General features: G+C 43.4%; 1 protein-coding gene across 1 annotated transcript in view; it reads left to right on the top strand.

Annotated features, from left to right (window-relative positions):
* Positions 1 to 22,237, top strand: part of ERBB4 (erb-b2 receptor tyrosine kinase 4) — a 976,023-nt gene that overhangs the window by 705,344 nt on the left and 248,442 nt on the right. Inside the window, exon 5 of the mRNA XM_084642839.1 lies at positions 11,609 to 11,674. Coding sequence (XP_084498965.1) covers positions 11,609 to 11,674 — 66 coding nt within the window. The remainder of the gene's footprint in view (positions 1 to 11,608; positions 11,675 to 22,237) is intronic.

The raw sequence follows: 22,237 nt of genomic DNA, 5'->3' as shown, positions 1-22,237 counted from the left end.
ACATTACTGAACCCTTGCAAGCCTTCAGCCGGCCAGGCTTCCCCACTTAACGGAATGCTGGGGATTCTAGTTTTCTCCAGCTGCTTCTCTCCAGAGTTTTGTTTCAGTGGTACTTTACTTGCCTTACATTTCCCCACATCTTCAATTAAGTCTGGTAGGGTTTTGACTCACCCTTTCCTATTTCCCCTCAGAAAACCTGCATTAACAGTGATAGGCCTCTAAAAATTCCCCTTCACCACCAGGAAATATTCAGAAGGAAGAAATTGCTATCCCACCTAATATGGAGAAATAGCAGTAAGAAAAGGCTCTTGTACCAATTTTATTTCACCTAGGATCTTTTATCAGGTTACAAATCCCTTGAGTATTTCCCCTTATTCCTGCCATTCTATATCCTCTTCCTAAATCTTCTGCTTTCCTTTCTTTCCTTTAGCATATTCCCCCTTCTCCCTATTTCTAGATAGTTTCAGCAGACAGCCTAAAATCCTAAATGGATGTGACGACTGAACTGCTTTTTGTGGTGGTTCCTCATATTCAGGGTTATGGATAATTACCTATTCCTTACTATGCATCTAAAAATTAAGAGTAGACTTATTTTTGGAAGAGCCCTAAGCAGAGGATGTTTATAAGATGCACTACCCTACAAGTTGTGACGCTGGCAAACCAGGTGCCAGCTTACGATTAGGTCCCCATGCCTCACTTGGATATCGACACACACAGCTGGTAAAATAGGTATTAGAGTTATAAAAATGTGCTCAGTGTTTAGGCTTTATTTACTGCTTGTAAATTGCTGCATGCATGAATCTCACTTATAACATCTGTACCCTGTATTGGAAGGTAATATATGAGCATTTGCATTGAAAGTCTCTCTAACTGTGTAGATCACCAGACAGGAGAAAAGCGTTAACTGGTGTGAAATACTAGTCTCCAACAGGTGCTATGTCCCATCTGACGAAGAAGGTGCATTGACACCAGATGAACTATTGCGCAACATCAGAGAACAAAAGAGTTGTTTGGTTTCTTTCCCCCTGCTGCCTCGTGAAGAGCTGGAGATGGCAAGTGAATTCCTCCCATCAGCTGAGTTTGCAACTCAAAGCAGAAGGGTGGAAGGAATTAAAAGCCCTAACAAAGAGGAACTGTATTTGTATGCTGCTTGGATTCTGAGGGGCAAGGATTTCTAAGCATAAGCAAAAGATCCCCACTGCTTAGCCTGGGTTAGCCCTAAAGGACATACAGAGTTTGCTTGTCATGGAAGATTTCTAATAGATTTTGAAACTTAAAATTGGAACTCATTTGTGTACATATGTTTACCTGCTTTAACCTTGTAAATAAATCTCTTATTTCCTTTTCTTATATAATAAATCTGTATATAGTTTATTATAGGATTGGCCATAAGTGTTGTCCTTGGTATGAGATCTGAGGTGCAATTGACCTGGGCTAAATGACTGGTCCTTTGGGACTGGGAGTAACCTGAATATTGCCCTGATCTTTGGTGTAAGGGACCATCTATCGCAAAAGTCTGCTTACCTGGGTGACAAGACAGATCGGAGTACCCAAGGGGACTGTCTGTGACTCCCTGGTTTGGCTGCTACTGTGCCTGAGGTGTTTACACTTAATAAAGGGTTGCTGAAAACTTAGAACTCACCACCAGTTTAGGATTCATGCCCTGCTGTTTAAAAGTCTGGCCTGAGTTTGGTACCCTTGCTCTTGAGCCACTGCAGGACAGCGTGAGGCAAGTAACCCTAGGAAATTTTGTGCCTCAGACATACCTTACGTCACATTTCCTCCCCGGCTTACTCCTTGCTGTGGTGGGAGAGGGTTAATATCCAATTATGACACTTTCCTGCACTAGCTCATCTCTGCTTGCCAGTGATACCATGATGTGTATATGTGCAGGCATTTGTGTGCGGAGAGTCAAGGCTCTGTTTGATAGATAGGTGTGTCCAGTGGCAGAAGATGTTGGGGGAGATTTATGCCTTTGTCTGAAGCATCAGCACTGGTCACTTTGGGAAAAGAAGGCTTGACTACTGTGGATGGATCATCAGCGGCTTCTGGTAGAGCAATTCCTAATGGTCGCCAAATCTCAACATTAGAGATGGTAATACATTGCAGAAAGTGATGAGTTTGCATTATTTGTCATTTATGGATACATGTTACTCCTTGTTTGCAAGATGACCACCTGTTTGTTCCTGAACGTGTTTGTGAATCCTGAAAGTTCCATCAGTTTTAGCAGGAATGATTATTCAGGTGAAAGTGGATCTTGGAAGTTTATTTTGTATTTGTTATTCCTCTTTTCCTCTTCGCCGGAAATGTGCCGAAAATATTCATGGTACTTTGACACACACCCCCACATCTACACAGACACATCCCAGCAGTACAGTACATTACAATATACCTTACAATATAAAGTAATGAAAAATACCCTTCCAACTTATCATCTTTTCTGAAGAATATGACTTTATTTTAACAATGGAAGCTGCATTCTGCACCACCCTCTTGATCACTGCTCTGAATGCATTCTAATAGCAACCAAAAGATATCTCGTCTTATAGTCCAATAACTGAGTTATTGTTTTTTGGTATGAAATTAGGGCAAGAACACCACCAGCCTCATCATTCGCTTGTCAACGTGCCTTAGATTTTTTTTTTAGAGCCCTCCTCAGAAAATCTGCAATGACATTGGAAAAAGAAAAGGAGTACTTGTGGCACCTTAGAGGCTAACCGATTTATTTGAGCATAAGCTTTCGTGAGCTACAGCTCACTTCATCGGATGCATTCGAAAGCTTATGCTCAAATAAATTGGTTAGTCTGTAAGGTGCCACAAGTACTCCTGTTCTTTTTGCGGATACAGACTAACACGGCTGCTACTCTGAAAGATGACATTGGAGTTTCTCACACAACATTACGCTTGATCACACGGAAAGTACTTATGGCTCTAGCCTCCGATTCTCACCCATAATTATGCTCCTGTCAGACTGGATACATACAAAAAAAAGTTGCTTATCTTTTTGGTTTGTCCATTGCTGTTGCAGCTAAAAGATGTCGTCCAGCATAATCGATGTATATTAATTATTCTAATGTGGATGCAAACATGTGTTTTGCATATGCATATATAATAACCTCCCACCCAGAACACAGGAGGGGGGGAACTCCCTGCATGTGTAATTGTTGCGTTTAATAGAATTCTACGCAGTTGCTGTTTTGTTGTTTCTTGGGTCAGGAATCACAGATCAAAAGTGTCTATCATGACATCCCAAAAAAGAATAATGTGAACAAGTTATGCCTAAAGATGTATTGCTGCTCAAGAGGATCTTTACCTCCAGGCCCCAGTTGGCATATGTGCTTTGGTTTCAGTGACTGTGCTCAGTTATCTGTGGCTCTCACGTGGGAAATATATTTTTAATACGAGAGACTCCCAAGGGTTTGTTGATCTTGATGAGTCTGCCAAGCAGCAGGTATAACTTGACCTAGCCTTTTAGTCTACTGGCTGGGTTTTCCAATTTGCTTGGGACCCCTACCTCTGTGCTTAGAAATGCATCTGATGCTGCTTGGAACTGATTCTCCATCACAGTGGGGGGAATTCACTTTACATTGCTCTGCGCTAACAGCTATAAGCAGTAATAATTAATAGCGCCTAATTGCTTAATCAGAGTAAAGTTTTAGCCCATGTCATATGTGAAGGGTTTTGGGTTTTTTTTGTCTTTTTCTGGAAGACTAAATTCCCTATTAATATGTTGAGTCAGAAATCTTACCTGTTGTGTCTGTCTCAGGGGGAAAATGTTAGTATCTTTATTATGCCTCTTCCCTCCTCAAGTCTCTTTCTTTACTCATTACGATGGTCTGAAGACATTTTCCTGAAGCAGCAGAACAGTAACATTACAGTGAGCTTCCTATCAGTCCTGTGCTGTCAATGATAAATATGAATCCACTGGCCTGGGCCAGTTCAGAGCTGCCGACATGATGTTATTTGACTTTTCATTTATTCCCTTATGTCTGGCGGTCAATCACTTCCAAGATCAACCCTGTCTGTTGTGGACATAGCCAGTGATACACTGTAATTTAGGAATTCTGTACAGATTCCTCTGATCCAGTCAACACTGACATGCTTAGGGTTGTCCCTATCACAAATTACGCACTCCATTGTTAGCAAGTATTCTGTTTTCCTCAATGCAGGTTGAACTTTATCTCCAGTTTCCTTTTTTTTAAATTTATTTATATTGTCCCTCTATCTCTTTCTTTGCCTGTCTCAATGTGTGTATTGCTCGTTTTGTTTTCATTACACATAGGTATTTCCCTTGTCAGTCTGTTTTCAGCTGCCTATATCTGAATCTCTCTCTCTCTGTGTCTCTCTCTCTCTCTCTTTCTGTGCCTATCTAGAAAGGAAGATTAGTGGATAAATAGAGGGGTCAGAATGGTAGATTCAAATTTTTTGTATTAAAACTAGTTACTGGGGGAATATGCTTTCATTCCTCCAGATGTGTGGACGGTCTTGAGGTTCCAGTGTGGGGTAAGTGAGCTGCCCACCGAGAGTCCAGGCAGGGAGACCGTAACCCCAGCACGGAGTAGAGCAGCGCTCTTCAGTGGGATCTCTGCTGGACCACAGAGTGACATGAGCCGATCCATATAATGAACAGATTAGCTACCAGCCTACGGGCTGCAGCAGTGATCACAGAAGGAGCACATGGGTGTCCTATACCCTTCTTCTAGTTATGGGGAAATAGTCATCCTTCATAATCCCTGCATAGGTCCTCAGTACCAGGGGATTTATTTAGTGTATGCACAGATGATTCCATTCAGGCTTCGTGGGTCTGCTGTGGAAACAATGGATTATGCTGCCAACTGCAAGGTCAGGTTCCACAGATCAAACTTGCCTGTTATCGTTCACCTTATCAAGGGACTTCTTAAAGAAGGGGCCGAGCCTGGTGAGCAAGTCGGGGCTCAGGAGCAATCCCCTTTCAAAAAACACATAGGGACAGATCCTGAACTTCTGCAAATACATGCTGCTCTGTTGAAATCAGTGTGATTATGCCAATTTACACTTTTATGCCCCATAACTTTTTGCATAGCGACAGAGAGAAAGCAAGTGGCGTGTTTTATAGAAGACGAGCATTCTATTTTACCAGAATTTTTGCTTTCACTCTCCACAGACATGCCTGTTTTTCCTTAGAGAGGAAACCCTGAAAAGTGTGAATCTCTCCATTAGGTAATTAACTTTCAAATCAATGGAAGCGATCTGGAGACTAGCACAGGGCTGGTAGAAAATGTAAAATGATTTTTACTTAACAAAGGAGTGTGAATGAATAAACGCGTGACCATAGGAATTGTTAGACAAGGACATGGAAAGCGTTACAGGCTGATAAAGGCAGAACAATTCATCACAACAATAGTATCTTTAATTCCAGTTAATACCATGCAGCAGAGTTTGAATTCTATTTTGATTTTGCTATCAACTGTATCTTTTCATACACAAAACTAAGTAATTTTAGCCGCTTACAAAAACAAAGTGCAGCCCTATTTCAGCGTAGTGTCATGTTTAAACAATGAAATGAAAAAGATGAGGCATCTTAATGCAGAATGTATTGGGATCATCCGACACGTCTGGGATCTCAGGGCAAGTTATGCTTGTATGGTTCCAAACCTCCTCATTAAAGCTTAGGGAAATAGTCAATTTCTTTGGTCACATTTTCAATTAAGATTGAGTTTATGAGTAGTTTATAAAGGGCTAATAAATTATTAATCGTTGTTTTAATCCAGAGTTAATCGATTATTTTAAGTGGTTATATAGAGGTCAAAAGATCAATAGGTTACATATAACTATGGCTTATAACTGTGAATAGTACCTGCTACTAAGGTGCTTATAACCATCAATCACATATGCTGCTTTATATCAGTAATGTGCAGATAACATCCATTAATCATTTATTAACCTTTTATAAGCCATTTATAAACGGAGACCATGTAAAATGAGACCATTTGTTCTCTGAATTCTACTGCCTTCTCTTCTTTCCCATTTCCTGCATGAAAGGGGTCTCCTTAAGGCAGCTATGACCAGTGATGAGCTGCCAAAATCTTAACAACTGGTTCCCTCCTCACCCCACGAGGAGGTCATTGCCAACCCCCAACCCCCAGGACTCCTGCCCCATTCACCCCCTCCCCTGTCCCCTGACTGCCCCCAGAACTTGGCAGGAGGGTCTCGTGAGCCACCGTAGTGGGTGCCCACCCCACCCCTAAGAGCCAGAGGGACCTGCCGGGGGGCAAGGTGGGGAGTCCCAGCAGTGCTTACCTAGGGCAGCTCCCAGGAAGCATCCGGCAGGTCCCTCTGGCTCCTAGGGGCGGGGGAGCGTACCTAGTGGGGGGAGCAGCCGCTCCTCCCACTGATCACATCAAAAGTGGAGCCTTAGGCACCAACTCCGTGGGTGCTCCAGGGCTGGAGCACCCACACGGAAAATTTGGTGGGTGCAGAGCACCCACCGGCAGCTCCCCGCCCCATGCCCGGCCCCAGCTTACCTCCGCTATGCATCCGCCCCTGAACGCACCGCCCCACTCTGCTTCTCTGCACCCCTACCCCGGCTTCCTGCGAATCAGCTGTTCGGCGGGAAGCCTGGGAGGGCTGAGAAGCAAGCGGCGGCTTCACGCTCAGGGAGGCAGAGGTGAGCTGGGGCGAGGATGGGTTCCCCAGGCTCCCCTTCCCCCCCCCCCCGGTTACCTGCTGCGGTGCGGGTGGCCCTCCTCGCGCCCCCCCGCCCCCCACCGCCGCAGCTCACCTCTGCCTCCCTGGGCCTGAGCGGGAAGCCGCCACCTGCTTCTCAGCCAGCCCTGGCTTCCCACCGAACAGCTGATTCGCAGGAAGCCTGGTGGGGGGGCGGAGAAGCAGAGCAGGGCAGCATGTTCATGGGAGGAGGCAGAGGTGGAGCAGAGGTGAGCTGGGGCTGGGGGTGGGGTGAGGCGGGGAGCTGCCGGTGGGTGCTCTGCACCCACCAAATTTTCCCCTTGGGTGCTCCAGCCCCGGAGCACCCATGGAGTCAGCACCTAAGGCGCCACTTTTGGCCTATTAAATTTAGAAGCCCTTTTAGAACTGGTTGTCCCTCGCGGAACAACCGGTTCTAAAAGGGCTTCTAAATGTAACAACCGATTCTAGCGAACCGGTGGGAACCTGCTCCAGCTCACCACTGGCTATGACCATTGGCAAGGAACTGTGGAGGAACACTGCTGTTAGCTTGGGGCAAGGAGGAGAACTTTAATTTTATTGTCTTGTCAGAAACAGCCTTTTGTAGCGTCTTGTCATACTAAGGTCTATCTTGAGCCAAAGGAAAGCTCTTCTCAGTTATTGGGCTTGTGCAAGGTGGAAGTATCCTTAGGATTTCCCAGTCTAATGAGCTTCTAGTTTCTGTTGGTGGCATTTTCAGTTGGTAGAGCAGAGGGAGTAAGCTGTTGATAGATATCTGCCAGAGGTGTAGCCATGCACTGGAAGAGTATGAAGATTTCCTGCCCCAATGTCCATAATGAAAGACATGTTGCATTAATATTGGCCAAAGGGAGATGAGTCCTAGAATCATAGAACCATAGAGTTGGAAGGGATCGCAAGGGTCATCTAGTTTAAGTCACCAGTCAAGATGCAGGATTTGCTGTTTATAAACCATCCAATACAAGTAGCCAGTTTTCTTCATGGGATTTGCCAGAACAAAATTACTTGACATGCTCCTCAATGACTCTGGCCTTTCAACGTTTAGATTAAATACAAATTATATACAATTATACAGTCCTGATTTTTGCCCCCTTATTCCCCTTTTGTGTTTCTGTGAGTGAAACTTCATTATGTATTCAGAACACTAGTAATATTCTGGAATAGAAATGGAGCTAACATTACTAGATGTCTTCAGACATTTTTGTCACTAGGGGCAAAGAAGGGACCACAGATTCAGGCTCCTCTGGAGGCTGCCTTTTCATGTGTCACTTAGGAAACAAAAGTAGATTGGGAAAAAGATTTTTTTTACTGCCTTTGGTAATGAATGACAATTGAGCAGATGGGCAAGGTAACGACTTAGAAGGTAAATTACTTGAGGATTTTTTTCTCTGCATCACATATTGATGGCCAAGTTCCAGCTAATTGCTGAGTCTCAACATTTGATTGCACAAAGAATGTATGTGATGAATGATCAGATCCGGGCTTTCTCTTCCTCAAATAAGGCTTGATCCTGCAAGGTGCTTAGCACTTGTTTCAAGTACTGAGTGCCCTCAACTCCCATTGATCCCACTGACACTTGAGCATGCTCCACAACTTGCAAGATCAATCTCCTAGTTTGCAAAGATTAATGGAGAAAGTCATAGGAAGGAATTGTGGTTCCTTACCTTACCCACCTTGCTATTAAAAAAAAAAAAAAAACCCTCCCCCAAACTCCCCACCAAGGATACTTGGCACTCTTCCATGCTTTAATGTTTCTTTATTGAAGTGAGCCTACAAGGAGTCTCCCACAGATTCCTTCTGCTTCTCACAGGATTTTTATTTTTATAAACACAGTGAGTACGATGAAAGGAATTGCCTACTTTATTCCCTAAATGTCTGATCTGAAAAACAGTTCTTGATTGGCAGCTCACAGTGAACCTTCTAAAATCTACTTGTGTCCATCAAGACCCTTTCTGAAATTCATTGTAGTGTGATACATAGAACTACATAAGAACAAAAGACTATGTAGACATCTCTGTCTCTGAGTGAATCAGCAGACTTCTCTGTAGGAAGGTCCCTATTTTTGGATCTGGGGACAAATTTCAAACAGCTGATGTTTGGACTGATTCTTGCAAACCCTTGTTCATATGGATATATGTGCTTACTCTCATGAGCACTCCAGTAGGACTACTCTTGTGAGAAAGAGTTTCCGAATCAGATCCATAGAGGACAACATTTTTCCCTGAGTTACACTTGTGCAAACAAACCCACTGCAGTCTTTGTAGCTGCATGCAGATAACTGAGGGCAGAATTTGGACCAGTACTTGTTCATGTTGGGAGAGGATCGAGCTTCTTAACATTAACAACTAAAGAGAAAAATGGACAAGCCACTTTTCTTATTTCCAGTATATTTGATGTCTGACCTTCAAAAGGGCTTGTGATAATTTAATTCAGAGATGTGCTGTCTACACACTCAGCTTCTCATTTTGCCTGTGTAACTGAGAGAAGAGAAAACAATGAAGCAGACACTTTGAACTCCCAATGAGAGAAAAGAGAGCTGGCAGCCTTCCCTCTGCTCCCCTGGTCAATATATCTCTACTCAAATGCAAATTATCATCTGACACTGCCAAACAAAGTCATGTAATAGGAAGCAGACAGACTAGTTAAAGTTCTTTAAAAATGACTTTTGAACACACTGAATCACATTTATTTCCAGGATGGAAGGAGCTTGGTGAGTGAATTTTTGGTTCCGTACCAAGGATCATGTTGATGCCAAGGAATTTGAGATGCAAAGACTTTTATTCATATGTGGCACTTTCAAAGATCCCAGCATGCACAGAAGTGTAGGAGGACTCATTGGCTAGGGGTCACCTGTCATAAAGTCTGAAGCTCCTGTTATCTCACCACAGATGTTACTATGGCAATGAAAAATCCAGTGGGTACAGTAAATATAGGGTGGGAATAGAAGTCAGAAAAGGCAGGGATGCGATCTCATTCTGCTTCTGGGATATACAATTAACAAATGATCTGCTATGTATTCTAAGGGTTTAATATGTGTACTCACAAGATTGCTATTAGCTTTCTCCCTAACCATCTTCTCAGAACTCAATGTGACATTAGGCACAACCTTAAGCATAATCTGCACTGCCTTAGGAGTAACTCTGGGAGGTGCTGTGCCACAGAGATATGCCTGTGAGTTGGCATTCCTCACCAGCTTCCCCCTCATTCCTGTACCAGCACCAAATTGCAACACTCCCTGCATTGGCTCAGATGCATTGAGTAACAAGTGTGGATCTTGTATGTGGAATCAAGACTTTGCCCTCCTGCTCTGTGGAAGTGGGAATAAGTAGGTTTACAATATCCGCTGTGTTTGATATGCAGGATCCAATTCTCTAGGGGCATAAGGCGAGTTCTTAGTAGTCCTTACTCAATTGGATGGGCCCATGGACCTATTCACAATCGAGCCTGACTGAGAGTCTCTGCTGTTGAAAGTTTCTCACGTTTGCTGTTCGCCTCACCCTCTTGTCTAATTTCCAGTGTTATAAATCAATTTAGATTTATTAGCTTTCTGCACAGGACTCCAGTAGCCTCTTAATAATAATTATCGTTATTACTGATTAAAGTTGCATTATTCATGCCAGATGGAGTCCCCATCCTGTCAGCCAGAATGAGTTTGCATTAGGTAGTTATAATGTGTTTGTGATCTAAATAAACAGATGGCAGAAACTGACAGGAAATTATATGCTGATGATGTCAGCAACAATGCTTCCCAGGCATAATTGCTTTAAATGAACTTCAGTACAGCAAAGAACTGTTACTTTCAACAAGGTAGTTGGCCCACACCATGTAATTACTGTACACTATAATCAATTGTGCCATCAACACTGTATACATGTCAGAGTGGTGAAAATGGATTTCAAGAACATAATCCTTATGACCTCCTGACTTTATGTAAATGAAATACTGTATCTTCGCTCAACCTCGGCTAGCCACGTTAATAACACTTTTTCTTTGGGGCTAGAACTTCAGGGTTCAGAGTGTTAGCACAGGGATGTGGTCATATTTGATCTGTCAATGTTCCCAAAGTTTGTGTGTACAGAAGTATATTACAAGTTAGTGCCAATAACACATTCATGGAAAGGCTCCCCATTCACTTTAAGGGGCTTCTGGATCAAGCTCTAAGCGGACGCTTGCTTAATAGAGTTTCTGAGCAATATTTTATGAAGAATGAAAGAGTCCTCAAAAATGGGGATAGGTTGCTTTCGGGGGGGACCCCTATTTAGCTAATAAACCTGTCTATTCTTTTACCAGTGCTTTGGCCATGTTTTTTTTATTCGTCACTCTGTGGCTTTCCTTTTCCCCCAGAGAGTTTGTTTGTTCATTTGTATTGACTTTTGTTTTCTATTATGGGGTTCAGGTGTTTTTGCGTACCATTTCAAGCAGCGACATCCACCAGTACCGAGAGGCTGGGTGGATCCAGTATCGCTACCCAGCATAGACCATTGAGTTCACTGCTTGGGATAGTTAACGGTGAAAATATATTTCCATGTTCCCAGTCTGGTTTTCTCCTCTGTAGAGCAGCATCGGTTCTCAAGACCCACAAATTCAGTTTATACCTTTAAGAAGGGGGAACAGAGTTAGGAAATTAAGCGCCTGTGTCCTGTGCCTCAGCCTCATATACGTTTCACACACAGGGCTGGCTGCTTAACTTGACTCTGTTTCGCCAACCATTCAACCCCGGTAAGGCCCAGAAATCCTCATGTCACAACAGTAGTGCTTCCCTTGAGGCATCACTGGAGGCCCAAGATTGAAAAGAAGCCGAGTTTCTAATTGATCTCTAAAAAAGAAAAAGGAGTATTTGTGGCACCTTAGAGACTAACAAATTTATTTGAGCATAAGCTTTTGTGAGCTACAGCTCACTTCATCTCCATTTGTTTTCACCCTGCAGGTGGACGATGCCACAAGTCCTGCACAGGTCGTTGTTGGGGACCCACAGAAAACCACTGCCAGAGCTGTAAGTATGTGAGGACAGGGAAAGAAAGGAGTGGGAAGAACTGTAAGAGGGATTCTACCATTTCCATTTTAAAGGGATATTGTCTTTTTAAAATAGTTTTAGATTTTTCACTGTACAAAAGCCTCTTTGTGCTTTCCCATCTAGCAATTTTGGTTATTTTTTTTCTGTGCTTCTAATTAAGCTTAAGCCAACTGGCTGCTTCTCTTCTCCATTTGGGTCCCAACGTAGGGCGCTTCTCTGGGGAGCATTAACTACTACTTCAGACTGCATTGGAGCAAACACAATAACAAGAATGCAAAACTATGGACTTGATCCTGAAATCCTTGGTGAGGGTCCTATCCTGCAAGAAGCTGAATTGGCTCTAAAATCCTATTAATTTCAGTGGGAATTTGAGGATATGTGTCCCCTTGCAGGATTATGCTCTTGATAAGGATCTCAGGATGCATTCCATTGTATGTAGGTCCTACTGAGATGGCCGATAATGGATATTATTTAAAGGAAGTTCTTTCCAATTAACTGGTAGATTGTTTAGAATGTCTATCTGTCACTGTGTGTCTGGAAAATGTGACAATGGTGATGAGTGAACTTGTTCATATAAAATAATAACCATCTGGAGAGAGAGTCTTTTCTTATAGTATTTCCAAACTGACTATACAGATATCATGGAGCAAGGAGCCAGGCAGCCCCAACATCAGCAAAATGTAAAAGGACAAACAACTGAGAGTGAACACCAGCAATGGCCAGGGGTGACAGAGTCTTTCTAATAGTTGGGGATGCCATGAGGCCCTGCCCCCTCCGTGACCCCACCCGTACCCCTCCTTTTCCCCCTGGGGCCAAGCCAGAAGCCAGAGGTAGGCTGGGAAGCCGGGGCCCCTCCACCTGCCTGTGGTGCGGGGCCTGAGAGCAGCCCCAGCCCACATCCCTAGCCTCAGGGCAGGTGGAGGGTCCACCACTACACACACCCCGAGCAGGTGCAGGGTCCATAGCTCCCCACATCTGCCTGGACTCCTCATAGGGTTGCCAACTCTGACTGAAACTATTCTGGGAGATATTTTTTTCCCCAACATGACGTATTGTCATTTTCTTAAAATATCCTATTAAAATCTCCTGGATTGCTTTCAATGGTCGCTGGGAGATTGATGCCAATCCTGGGAGACTCCAGGCCAATCCTGGAGGGTTGGCAACCCTAGCTCCTCGGGCCACTCTTACCTGGGCCAGGTTCCAGCTTCCAGTCTGACTAGGGGGTGGGGCTTTTGGGGTAAGAGGAAGGGCGGGGGGCCGGGCCTGTGGCAAAAAGTGGACGGGCCAGGCCCGTCCACTTTCAAAATTGGGAAGGCCATGGCCAGGGGCTACTTAAGACCCAGGAGGTGAAAAAAATGATAACCTATTGTTTCTTCTCACACTCCCCACAAGGAATATCTTTGTTTGGCTGTGTGGAGCAATCCATAGATGTTTCTATTTTATTTATATGTTTATTTTTACTTTGCATTTAAAATTGTGTGTGCTCATTGGGTTCACTCTTCCTAGGAAGCCAACTTTTTCCATATATTTCCACAAGTGAGCCTGTGGTTCCACTTGTACTCTGGGTCCAAAGGCAGTAGATATGAGCGAAGTTCTTGCAAAAATAACCTACCGACACACACATGCCCATAATACCTGATTCTATCATCAGTAGTCCAATAGTACCCACCTCTGTTTAACTGGATTCATTAGAAATATCACTACTACTTGCACACATTTGGGACTACCTTCATGTAAGAGGTTACAAGAAATTGGAAAATGCAAATTCTTTTACAGGAGAATTTTACAAGAGAAACAAAACCAGTGTTCCAAGACTATTCTAACATTGTCTACAATGAAGAAAGGGGCCCAAATGACTACTGTTGAGTGCTGTCCCACAGGCTTTGCACTCCACAATGCTGCACCAAGATTTGATGTCACTCAGAAACGTCTGGATCCAGATGTTTGTGGGTCTCAGCAGAGTAAACCATTCTAACTCCACTGACTTCAGGTTCCTAAAGTTTTCTGTTCTGTCTGTGTCCACTGCACTGAGAAGAATCATATTGACTACCATCAACCATAGGGATTCACCTCTCACATTGCCGTACACACAAGGTGTGCATGCAGCAGCTGATATCTCCATACTGGTTACTTCCTTCTGGTTCAGAAATGTCTTTATTGACCACTGTCGTGGTTCATAATGGTGAAGGCTAATCACTCTGCCAAAGTTAACTTATTTCCCACAAATACACAAGCAAAGTCTTCCACTTCAGATGGAATTTGACCTATGTTAATAAATGTGTTCTTGGCCAGGCCAGTTTATAGGAATCATTGAATAATGCACCAGGTACAATGGTATTAGAAAGAGCTTGATCTTTGTTCTGCCCCATGGATCATGCTGGAACTCCTCTTTCATTTCCTGACAGCCTTTATGATTGCAACTGAAGAGGTTAGTGCTGAAAAAAGAACTTAAATTAATGTTTCCCACTCAGCCATCTGGTGAAAAAGTGGACCGTAGCCAGCCAGGCACTGTTATGCATCCAAGCAGGCTCCTTTCTCTAACTTACATAGGACTGTTTGTCTATCAAATGTATGAATGCCCTAATAGCCTGGATAAAAATCCAGTTTTGGGGGGACTTATCCTTTGAATGTTTGGTTGTTCACCTGCCACTAACCCCAAAACAGATTACTATAATTTCATTGTAGCTCTAACCTTAGGTCCCTGCAAGCAAATGCGCTAACTCTGCATAGTTTGGGGTCCTATTAATTTCAATAGGGCTTTCTGTGGCTGCAGAAGTTTATGTTGCAGAATGCGGGCCCTAGAACTGAACGACTAGGCAGAACTGCTTTGAGATAAGTAAATTGATTTGGTGGATTAATGTAGTAATGTCAGGGAGAGAGGAGTTTATCTGCAATGTTGCTCTGAAGTTGGAAGCTTAGAAGAGCTATACGGTAGTTTTACTATTTTAAAGACAACCATCTCTCTCTTTACAAGGACTGAGCAAACATATCTGAACACTAGAGACAGGCCAAGGCATAAAAGTGGCTACCAAAATAATAAACGGTGAAAAAGGAAAAGTTATCTAGGCTCCAGAAAGATCTAATTTAAAATAGCAACTTTTATCTGTAAGCACAGTATCAGGATAGCTCCTTGCAGTGTCTGGCTATCAGGGACTGCAGTTATTTTATCTTTCACGCTTCTCTATCCCCCCATGACCTAATGTGATCATTGGTAAGCACTTGTTTTTTAAGGAAAATATCGTTGCATATTAAACTAGCGATGGGGACTTTTTAAAAACCTTTTATGCATTTTACACTAATATGGGCATTTATCGCATGGCTTTTGTTTAATCGTAGAAATACCCAAGTAGGGACCCAAATCAAAACCCAGAATACAACCAACACCATGCTATTATTACTTTGATCTCTGCTTAAAAAAAGCACATGCATTTTCAGTCTGATAGATGTTATTTTTGGATGCCATTCCCAGTTTGTCTCACACATATTTTATGTACCCTGAACTAGTATATTTGAGAATACCCACCTTTCAGTTGTATGCAGGAAGTCACTTCAAAAAGCATAACATCTTCAAACCTAAATATTTTGTTACTGGAAACAGAACTCAAGGAGGGCATAGCTGCATTTTAATAATTTCATTTTATTACTGAGTCGCCAAAGCAAAAACTCTAATGAGCCCCCCTCCCAAGTTAAGATTTAGATTATTTTCCAAGAAAAGGGATAAAACCAAAAGATCTTAATCCTTGTCTTTCATTTCAAACTACACCAGGGGAAAAAGCAACAGGAAAGTTTTGTTCTTGAACAAATATCATCCACCTAGTCTACTTCTTGTCTTGCCTTCCAGCTGTTTCTCTATCTTTAAGTCTCTGGTACACCACCTGAATCTATATAAATGTAACGTGTACATTTACATGTTTAAGAGGACGTTTATATGAAATTATAGATAAACCATTTTCATTAATAGGCAAAGAAGGGATAATTTCCAGATGCTGTATTGTACAGTTAATTCATTTTCTTAACACTGAAAATGTTAGTAGATATTAACAACAAACATTTTCAAAAGTAGCTATGGATTCTGGGTGCCTCAATTTCAGGGGAGCCAATTTAGCGTGGCAAGTCTGATTTTCAGTAAGCACTGAGCCCCCACCAAATGAAAAAAAAATAAACCTTTTATAGTGAGACACCCCAAAATCTGGGCATTCAAAAATCACTACTCACTTTTGAAAGCCTTTCCTTAGTCTTTATTATCCTGTCTACTCTTGATGTCTGTGTTGGTTTTTTTTCCCACATGAAAGGAAATTGGAACTGCTGTAAACTTAATACATTATTTTATGAGAATGTCTGTGTCAGGATGGCACTGTCCCTTTAAGAAGGAGTAGAGCGAGTGAACGTGTGACAGGTCAGCTGACGCCACCTGAGCTTAAAAGAGGGCACCCGCAGTTAGATAGGGAGAGACCCACTGAGGAGTGCTGAGAGACCATCAGGAAAGGAGAGAGAGCGTGGACATGGGGCTCTCATTGCCTGCTCCCTGGCAATAGGGAGCCCTGGAGAAGCTAGGACTGCAGGGAGGAAAGGCAAAAGGAACCTGAGGACTCAAGGGGGGAAACCCCGTGGGAGCTGAAGCCCAGGATGAGTTGAAGAACTGTGTTTTTGTCTATTTGACTCAAGTTTGGACAATAAAACTGTGTAAAAGAGACTGTGGGAGTGGCAGAGTGTCCTTAGCATGTTGGGGAGAAGCCCTGCCTTACCCCAGAGAGAGGAACAACCTTAAACTAAATACAGTTTGAACCTACAGAAGACAAAGGAGGCAAATAGGCTTTCAATCAACTGCCAATATAAGCATGCATGTAAAGGGAGGTGGAGGGTGGATGTGTGTGAATAGGTGTTTGTCCTAGGTTTGATTGTATTTACAGTCTGTGTGAGAGAAATATGGTTTGGAAAAAGAAGATGCAGATGCAGTAAATACCCACATGGTGCAGCAAAAATCAAGCAGGAGCTGGTTGGGGGAGAGGGAAAGAGCTGAACCAGCAGTCTAGATCAATCAGGGTAACAGAGCGCTTTTGCTAGGAGCCAGCATCTTTAATTAAAATCCTTGTATGTCACTAAGAACTTTGCATGTTCATGAGGCTTTCTCATTGATTTTGGTTACTTCCCATTTTCTCTCCTTCACAGGTTTACAGTTCCCTGACATAATGTAAAATTAAAGGCAACATTAAGATAGACTGATTAATTACACACATTTGTGAAACAAAGCAACATCCTGCCTTCCCCTCAATATGAGTCTCGGCCAAGTTTATTGTTATTTATTTATTACGTGTGTCACAATAGGGCCTACAAGTGTCAGTCCTGGACCAGGACCCCATTGTGCTAGGTGCTGTACAAACAGAGAACAAAGAGGCAGTCCCTGCCCCAAAGAGCTTACAGTCCAAGTATACAGCAAAAGACAACAGGTGAATATGCACAGAGGAGGTGTAGTATAAGACAACACTGGGACACTATTGGTCAGACTGCTAGGTTGTGGTCTAAAAGCAACTGACAAGTAGCCCCCCGCTCAAATCTTAATCCATTTGCATGTGTTGGGCACAAATTTGGTGTTATCCCCATTACTTAGCAAACTGGATCTCAATCTTGCAGTTAGTTCTATACCAGTGGATCCTTTGCTCAGCATGGACGAGTGTGCCTTAGAGGATCTGACTACAGGATTGGGGCCTGGATCATTATGACTAAGACTCTCCTCTCAGTTTCACTGGTGCAGCTTGGAGGAGTATTTGGGCCTATTCTCTGCAGAGTGGCCGAGCGTCTGGCAGCTCACGTGACACTTCTGCAATTGGCAGCCTGGTTGTGCCTGCCGGCAGTTCATCCTCAGTCTCAGGTATGTGGCTGAACTTCTGGTGGGAGCTGCAATTTCACTTTTGGGTTGCACCTGTGGCATCTGCTGCGTGGGCCAGTGGGAAGGAGCAGCGTGAGGTGGCAGCGTCTAGGGAAACGAATGTCAGCAGCAGCACAAGGGGAGTGGTCCAATGTTGGTGCCAGGCTTTGTGATGCTTCCGGGACGTACCCTGGGTTGTGAGGCACCTCGCTACCACCTGTCCTTTGTGGGAATCTGCCTTGTCCTTGCCTACTATGGGTCCATTCCCCAGTACGATCAGCCTCTGGCAACATAAGCACTGCCTTCCAGGCCTCTGTTGGCTGTGCTCCCTCTGCACAGGTTAATGACACAGACACATTCCAACCCCCGAATCCATTGAGTGTCCCTCTGGAGTGCCCAGCCCAGATCCACTGGACGCTTACAGAATTCTCAGCTCCTCTGTTCCCAAAGGAACAGCACAGGGAGGCTTATCAGTCACCCGGTAGAACAAAGGACTGCTTAACACACAGCACTTAGATATGTTTATGGTAAAAACAAGACATTTACTAAACAAAGAACAAGAGGTTCACATCGTGGCAAGCATAAATATCGGAAACAAAGAGTTATATGTAAAATAAAATCAAAACATGCATCTTAGAACCTAAACTTAAATAATAAGACATTGTCATTGCATAAGCGCAAAAACTCACCCAAACCCCTTCCAGCTATTACAGCCAGACTTGGCAGTGTCCTTTCGTTCATGAAACAAGCACACTGTCCTCTTTGATCCCAAGTTTGTCTTTACAGTTATAGTCCAAAAATCCATTGACTGCATTTGCAAACAGGATAACTCCCACGGCTTGTATTTTCCTGTGTAGCATCTCCCACTTTGCAATCACTTGATTAACATTTTGCTCAGACAGTAAATGACCCATTGTGAACCACAAAATACTCAAAGTACGTGTAGCCAGACAGATAGATAAACATCTCTTGCATTAAAGAAACCTGTGTCTTGCCTTTTCTGGTGACCAGCCCCATGTCACAGACCTAGAGAACATAATTTTCAGGATGTGTATATATACACACACATAACTCCTTATATGTTTTCTGTATGTATATTTCACGATGATTATATAGACCAGTATGACACAAGCTTTCATTAGATCTTACATGACACTCTTTTGTGAACTAGTATGTAGATATCAGACCCATGGGATCCCTGTAGCCCTGATGTACCTCAGTGCCCTCTGCCAGCTGACATCAAGAGGTCCCTGGGTCACAGGCACATACCCTGTCTCTCTCTCATATGCATACACTCACCATCACTCACTCCACACAGCTGCAGCAGGTTCCCCCAAGGAAAAATTGCATGCAGCCCCCCATACACGCTTAGCAGCATCCTCCACCCCTCGATCCCTTCCAACATTGATGCCATTAAAATTATCTAGGAATTCCTCTTTAGAATTGAACACTCTAACAGTTGTGATACATGTGTGTCAGGGTTCCCTCCCCAGTCTGAACTCTAGAGTACAGACGTGGGGACCCACATGAGAGACCTCCTAAGCTTATTTCTACCAGCTTAGGTTAAAAGCTCCCCAAGGCACAAATTCTCCCTTGTACCTTGGATTAGGTAATGCTGCCACCACCAAGTGATTTAGACAAACTCAGGGAGAGGACCACTTGGAATTCCTGCTCTCCCCTAATATCCCCCCACACCCCCTTTCCTGGAGAGGCTTGAGAATAAACAAGATGAGCACAGACCAACCTTGGGTTTTTTAGGACACTAAGAAAAACCCCAATCAGATTCTAAAAGAAACAGAACTTTATTAGAAAGAAAAAGGGTAAAAGAAGCACCTCTGTAAAATTAGAATGGAAGATAATCTTACAGGGCAATCAGATTAAAAAACACAGAGGACTTCCCTCTGGCCCAAACTTTAAAGTTACAAAAAAAAAAAAAAACAGGAATAAACCTTCCTCTCAGGACAGAGAAAAAACACAAGCCAAAACAAAAATAAGCGAACACATTCCCTTGCTAGTACTTACTAATTCTAATGGAGTTGGATTGCTTGCTTCCTTGGTCTGTGTCCGGGAAGCACACACAACAGACAGACCAAAACCTTTTCCACCGCCCACCAGATTTGAAAGTATCTAGTCCCCTTATTCGTCCTTTTGGTCAGGTGCCAGCCAGATTACCTGAGCTTCTTAAACCTTTACAGGTAAAAGGATTTTGTGCCTCTGGCAGGAGGGATTTTATAGCACTGTATACAGAAAGGTACCCTTCCCTTTAAATTTATGACAACATGTAATGCACATACCACAGGATTAAGAAGTATAGATCATGACCTTTTTGTAGCGTGGAATGTAGGCATGTTGACTTTCTTGGTAAAAGTAACAGAGCTGATCAGAGAAACTTTGCTAGAACTATACTCAGTCAGAACTTTCCAGTAAATCCAAAACAGTTTTGGAGGGAAATGTCCATCTCCAAGAATTTCATAGTCTGTGTTCCTATTTGGAACAAAGCCAAATGTTGAAATCTCAAATCCTTCATGAAATAGCATTTCCGTCCTCTGCACAGGACCAATTTAAAAAGTCAAACCAAACAAGACCCAGCTATTCATAGTGCAGGCTTTGTAAACAGTGCTATAAATTGTCAGTTACCAGGAACTGAGAATGTTTTCCAACATGAACAGCATGACAGAGGACCCAATTCAACACAGGCCTACCCTTAAGCACATGGGTAGTCCTTCTGAGGTCAGTGGGCTTACGTCCCTTGCTGAACTGGGGCTGGAATCCTCTAGACTGGTGTGTGTGATCACTGTATGTTTGAGATAACATGCTGAGGAAATACAGTCTCTTAAGAAGCTGTGGGATTTATAGAAAAGCAATATCTGTATCCTCCTAAATAGCAGAAGCCTTAGAAGGCTGGGGTCATGCTCCATTGCCCTGACCAGGAGAAGATTTTGCTTGCTATATAGGACTCCAAAATTACTTATCCTGTAGGACTGGGAACTGCTGAATTGGTGTCAGTGCTCTTCTCACCTACCATGCTGCTTGACTCTCTTTTTTGGGGCCTGCCTTTCCCCAGCACCATCCAAATCCTACTCCCCGTGGGACCGCTGACAGCTATAGGCTGGAGGAAATAGCTGTGTGTAGCCTATAGGGTATGTCTGCACTTGGAGTTGGGGTGTCATTCTCAGCTCGATGAGACAGACTCGGGCAAACTCTCATTGAGTAGCATGCTAAAAATAGAGTGTGGCTGTGGCAGGGCAAATGGTGGGAGGGTTTCGCCACCCTGCGTATGGGCCTAGGGTCTCTGATGGGAATCACACTCTAGCTCCAAATGTAGACATACCCGTAGAGGGACAGAGTATAGGTCTTGGCCAGCTAAAATTAGCTGCTCATGGGTTGGGAAAAGGGGACATATCCTTTCCTTCACCTCCCCTCAGTCCCAAGGAGAGTGGTGTGTGTGTGTTGAGGGAAGGGGGGTAATGGACATCTGTACTTTCAGAGAGGGCTCTCCTAGCCTTCTGCTACTTTCAGGATCCTCCCCCACAAAGTGGTGCACTCCTTCAGTCCTTTGGTCACTGCTTTGGGAGGAGAGGAATTCTTGGCCCCTCTCTTTCTGGTGAGCTGTGCAATTGAGCTACCAGAAATACATCTGTCTCTTTAGGCCACTTGGCCCTTTTAAATTCCTCCTTGGCTGACTGTCAGGAAGGTCCCCCTAGATAGGAGGCAGTACCCACAGCAGCCTCTGTGGCTGCGTAGACATAATGGAGAATGTTTATGTTCCCTATGTGGCCTGTTTCCAAATAAGGAAGCTCTGAGTTTCCATTCGTAGAATTTCCTGCCCATAGTTTAGTTGGGGAGCACCAGGGTTTACAACTGTGCAATGAAAGACCAGGGTAAAAGTAAAACAAATCCGATCACCAAAGCCCATCAACATTTCCCCTCTACTCAGGAGATGGGGTTCACATTTGTGGAGGGGAAAACAGAGTTAGTGCTGATTGGCTCGCCGTTAACTCAGGAACTGTACTTAGTGTGGAGTGATGGTGTAGGGCTTTTTCACTGACCCTTCCCAAACTGTGGAGTCTACGAAGGGTGGGAGACAATAGAGCAGAGGCAGCACCACTCCTGCTGAACCCTCCATCACACCTAGACCCGCCAATTTATCAAACCGGCCCATGGGGTCAGTACTTCAGCGAGAGGGTCTCAGAGAAAGTCAACGTTCGTAGTGTTAACAAATACAGCCAGTCATTTGTAATGTGATTTTTGATCTAATTCCCACGTCAATTGATTTTTACAATGCCATGATTATTAGCCTAGCTTCCCGAGGCCACGGTAAATAGATTGCTTCAAGGTATAATTAGCTTGATTATGCAATCATGTTAATTTTCTACTTGCAGCTAGTTTCAGCCAAATCTTTAAGGTTTGTAAAAAATGTTAAATTGTTATGGAGAGAGAGCAAGGAACTTTTTTTAACAGCATTGCTATAGTTAAAGGTTATAATGTGTTATTGTATATGCCTCTTTTTCCCAGTTTCAATATTTTAAATTGCATCAGCCTGAAATTTTGGCTCTCAAACTCTCAGCTGTAATGCAATTTGCTCTTTTTTTTTTTTTTGTTTAAGACAAAATAGTAGTAAATCCTTAGAGCTTCAGAAAAATATGTCTAGAACTACTCAGATCTGCTTTTCAAGG

Source organism: Lepidochelys olivacea (genome assembly GCF_965140295.1).
Source record: "Lepidochelys olivacea isolate rLepOli2 genome assembly, chromosome: 11".
NCBI classification, from domain to species: Eukaryota; Metazoa; Chordata; order Testudines; family Cheloniidae; genus Lepidochelys; species Lepidochelys olivacea.
Note: the sequence above shows the minus strand (reverse complement) of the source record. Positions and strands in the feature narration are given on the sequence as shown.